Source organism: Chaetura pelagica, unplaced genomic scaffold (genome assembly GCF_000747805.2).
Source record: "Chaetura pelagica isolate M959 unplaced genomic scaffold, ChaPel_1.0 scaffold365, whole genome shotgun sequence".
Classification (NCBI taxonomy): domain Eukaryota; kingdom Metazoa; phylum Chordata; class Aves; order Apodiformes; family Apodidae; genus Chaetura; species Chaetura pelagica.
The window spans coordinates 1,030,778-1,034,893 of record NW_009953387.1 but is presented as its reverse complement, the minus strand read 5'-3'; the positions used below and the strand labels follow the sequence as shown (position 1 = coordinate 1,034,893).

At 42.2% G+C, this 4,116-nt stretch overlaps 1 protein-coding gene across 1 annotated transcript in view; it reads left to right on the top strand.

The window, feature by feature from the left end:
- Window positions 1-1,233: 1,233 nt before the first annotated feature.
- Window positions 1,234-4,116, top strand: part of MKI67 (marker of proliferation Ki-67) — a 21,138-nt gene continuing 18,255 nt past the window's right edge. The window contains exons 1-5 of the mRNA XM_009998281.1: window positions 1,234-1,325; window positions 2,432-2,513; window positions 2,595-2,710; window positions 3,187-3,256; window positions 3,844-3,853. Of these exons, the coding sequence (XP_009996583.1) occupies window positions 1,234-1,325; window positions 2,432-2,513; window positions 2,595-2,710; window positions 3,187-3,256; window positions 3,844-3,853 (370 nt within the window). The remainder of the gene's footprint in view (window positions 1,326-2,431; window positions 2,514-2,594; window positions 2,711-3,186; window positions 3,257-3,843; window positions 3,854-4,116) is intronic.

Below are 4,116 nucleotides of genomic sequence, written 5' to 3'. Positions count from 1 at the left end.
GGCCGCGGGGAGCCCGGCAGCGTCACTTTGGGTGAAATCCCGCGGGGTTTGGCGCTGGTAGGAGCGGGAAAGGGGAGCTCCGGGTGGAGGAATAACTGGAGATTGGCGGGTAAAGGCTTCTCGGAAGGGTGCTGTCAGACCCGTCCTGGGGCGTGCTTCGCTCTGTTGTTTAAAGGGAGTGTGTTACCGTGTGGAACTCGGCAGAAAAAGTTTGGGAGGAGAGGAACAGAGCCCTGGGCCAGGCTGCCCAGAGAGGCTGTGGGGTCTCCTTCTCTGGAGACATTCCAACCCCCCTGGCCACGTTCCTGTGTGATGTGCTCTGGGTGCCCCTGCTCTGGCAGGGGGGTTGGGCTGGGGGGGCTTCCCAGGTCCCTTCCAACCCCTTAGTTCCCTTGTATTTAGCCCGCCGCTTTCTGATGTGTTTGGTAGTGCGTTCCACGCCTGCTTTCTTTGGGGGATTGCTTGTACTGCCTTCCTGGCACGCTCGTATTTGTAAGTGAAGGGGCCAGCAAACGCTGGGAGCTCGGGGTTTGGGATTTTTTTGCAAGCTAAACGCGATTCCTTCTGCTTCCTCCGTGTGTGCCCGCAGAGGTGCACTCGCCGCCCCCGGAGCTGTACCCGGCAGCAGGGCATCCCAGCAGCTGCTCCAGCTCCAGCCTTCCTTTCAGCTGGGGCTCCTTCGTGGCAACCCCCCCATGTCCCCCTTGTTCCGCAGGATACAGCTTTCGCCAGTTGGCTTACGTTAAAATCAAGCCTAAGATGCTCCATGCAGATAAGACAAGGTGTTGTATCTAGGTGTAAGCGTGGAGGAGCGACTGTTGAGGTGAAAATAGTTGTGTGTGGGTTGGAATCCAGCGTGTGTTGGCCCCGAGTCTTTGCAAGGGCTCTGGTGGGTGACAAAACCTCTTGCCCATGTAGAAGTGCTATAACTGGGTTTGCCTGGACACGTGATGGCTGCTCTTGGCACCAGTTCCTGGTTCCTCCAAACACTTGTGCCTTCTGCTTCCCCTCCGCAATTACAGCGTTTATTCAGCGTAAATAATTCCCAGGTTCTGCACAGCCGAGCACGTGGGAATGGCACTGAGATTCTTCTGTTGTACATTGGGAAAAGTTTCTTGAACAGAAACAAGAGAAAAACAGAACTACATTGTTTTACTTCTGCAAATACATAAAGTGTTATTTGGATGAGTAATGGTGATAATCTTTTCCAGGTAAGATTCCTTACATTTGAAGATGCCACGCTTTGGGAATATTGTTGTGATTAAAAGGAATGGGACTGATGGAATTACCTTTCCACTCACTGCAAGTTCTTGTTTATTTGGAAGGTGAGAATCAGTTCAGTACTTGCACACATTGGAACAATATTAGCGATATTGTTCATTCAGCTTACATCTTTAACACATTGGAACAATATTAGCGATATTGTTCATCCAGCTTACATCTTTAGTACTTATTTGCAAAAATGTCTGTTTTATGGATCATCTTCAGGGGAGGGAAGGTGACACTGGGCTGAGGTTAACTATAAGACTAGAAATTTTGTCACTGCTTTTTGTCCTTTCCTTGCCAGAACTACTCTTTTTAAGTTTCTGGCCAAAGGAAATCAGGGGAAGGGACTGTAAATAATACACTGTTGCCAAGCAAGTGATGGTGTTGTTTTATCCGGAGGCAATTTCCAGATAATTGACTAGTGAAAAGAAGAAAGGTTCATGGCTTGTATTTGATCATCTTCACTACACCAATGTTCTTCTCAATTTTCAGTTTTGTTTGGGGTTTTTTTGGGTCTCAGAAACCTCAGTAATGCAAAATATCAGCCAATATCTGGAGTTTAATATTAAAAGTTAGTAAGAACTTAGACCTCTTGCTCCAGTCTTTAAACTCACTTGGACTTGCACACTTAAATGATAGTTTTGAGCTTGATACAGCTATTTTACTTCAATGATAAAATTAATGTACCTGAATTGCATATGTGAGGACTTGGTTAGATGATCTTAAATAAGTGGGCTTCAAATAAAATGTTTTTGCTTCTCTTAAGCTGGGTCTGTTCAGCACTTTGTTGACTGATAGATATCTTAAATAACTGTAACCGTTCAGTCCCGAATCAGCTTCCCTAGTGGAAGTCCCTGGGAAGCCCCCTGGGGTCAGTACTGTCCTTTGGCTCCAGCACGGCTGCTTGGACAAGCTTTGCTCCAAGGTGCAAGCACTGATTTCTGCTGGCTACAGCCATGAGGAGTGTGGAAGTCTGAGCTCCTGTTATGCTTCCCAGTGGTTGAAAGACTTAGGTAGTTAATTTTCTTCATATTGCCAAATGGAAGGAAGTATCATGCTGCTGTAATACTCCTAGCTGAAAAGCTGGCAAGTCACCTAACTCTATAGTAGTCAGATCTTTCTGTCTTCTGTGTGCGTTGAAACTCAACCTGCGTTTCCTCCACAGGAGACCAGAGTGTGACATTCGCATCCAGCTGCCTCAGGTCTCAAAAGAGCATTGTAAAATTGAAGTAAACGAAAACAAGGAGGTAAGATATGTGTGTTTTAATGATGGATGCATTGCATTGCTGCATCTCATCAGGCTACTGAAGTGTCTGTTTTATTTCTAGGCAATATTGACTAATTTAAGTACAGTAAATCCCACCAAGCTGAATGGAAGTTGTTTTCAGCAACCTGTACCTCTGAGGCATGGAGATGTGCTAACTATTATTGATCGTTGTTTCAGGTAGGTGCTGCTGACAGACTGGTCATGTCTTGATCCTAGAGTGTTCTGCAGGCAGAGTGTGCAGGGAGCTTTTTGGGCACAGGCTCTTCCTGCTGGACAAAGATACAGAAGATGGCTGTGGATAAATAGGATAAATTAATGTTCCCTTACCATCCTTGGAAGCAGAAGTTAATCCAGTATATTTCTTTACAGAGTCTTAATCTTCAGGAGGCAGGATAGCTTAAAGATATTTAACACTTTCTTAGAATGTTAAGCTAAACCAATAAAGATGGAATTGTCTACAGAGCTAATTTTTATTTTGTTTGAAGGGTAGTAATTTGTAGGGGAAAATTTAGAAGTACTTTGTAGTTAAAGCTTTTAAAAGTAATATTTTTATATGTCTGGGAATGGACAATTGCTGGGTCATGTATCTTAATGGGAATTGAGTCATCAGCTGTTTGACAAAAAATGGTTGTATTTTAAAATATTTATTCTAGATTTGAATATCCTGTCCAGTCAACTCCAAGAAAGAGGCGTTCCAGATCTCCAAAAGATGAGACACTGCAGGTAATTCGTGGCCTTGGGCTTATTTATTGCAAATACATTGGTATTGGTTAGGGATATGGTATTCCTTTTCCTTGTTCTGTGTTCTTACTGGGAATAGTTTTTCAGCCATAGACTACTTTTCTGTTTGAAAATAAACTCCTTTAGATAAATACTTTTTAAAAAAATTGTAATTTATTAATTTTAGACTGGTAATGGGCTGCTTAATAATCTGTGATGGTATTAATACAGGTAACCCTTTAAAAAATAATCCTTAGCTTTTTTTGAAGAGAGGGAGAGGTACAGGAAATGAAGAGTATGGGCACTCGTTATCCTTGTACTTAAAATACAGAAGGTTGCCCTCGAGAATAGTCTTTTTTGTCTTTGTCAAAAATAATCTAGTGTTCTGTGTGCTACTACACTGATGTGTTGTTGGAATTAATAAATATCAAGCTAAGCCTATCTTTTAATAATTTATTTTCATTAGTTTCTTTTTTTATTCTCAGCAAAGTTTTCTCCCTCAAAGGGAAAAGTGTTGGTTTGTGAGTTTTCTATTGGAAGATTATTTTTAATGTTATAGTTCTCTTATTTAAATTAAAATCTTCCCCTAGGTCTGGCCAGGTGAGATCCAGATGTGCTTGTGTAGATTGTTATGTTATGGCCACTTTTAGGGCTAATATTTTAATGAGAAAACTAGTCTTAAACTCATGTCACATAGAGCTTCACGTGTGTCTTGCTCAATGTTCTTCAATTTTGAAATATTCAAGGATTTCATTTAAATACTCTTAAACCTGTTGAGTAAACAGTGCATCTACTATAAATCTGGTGGTTTTCAATATGCAGTTGAAACCTAAACTGTAAAACACTTGTTGCTCTGCTGTAAT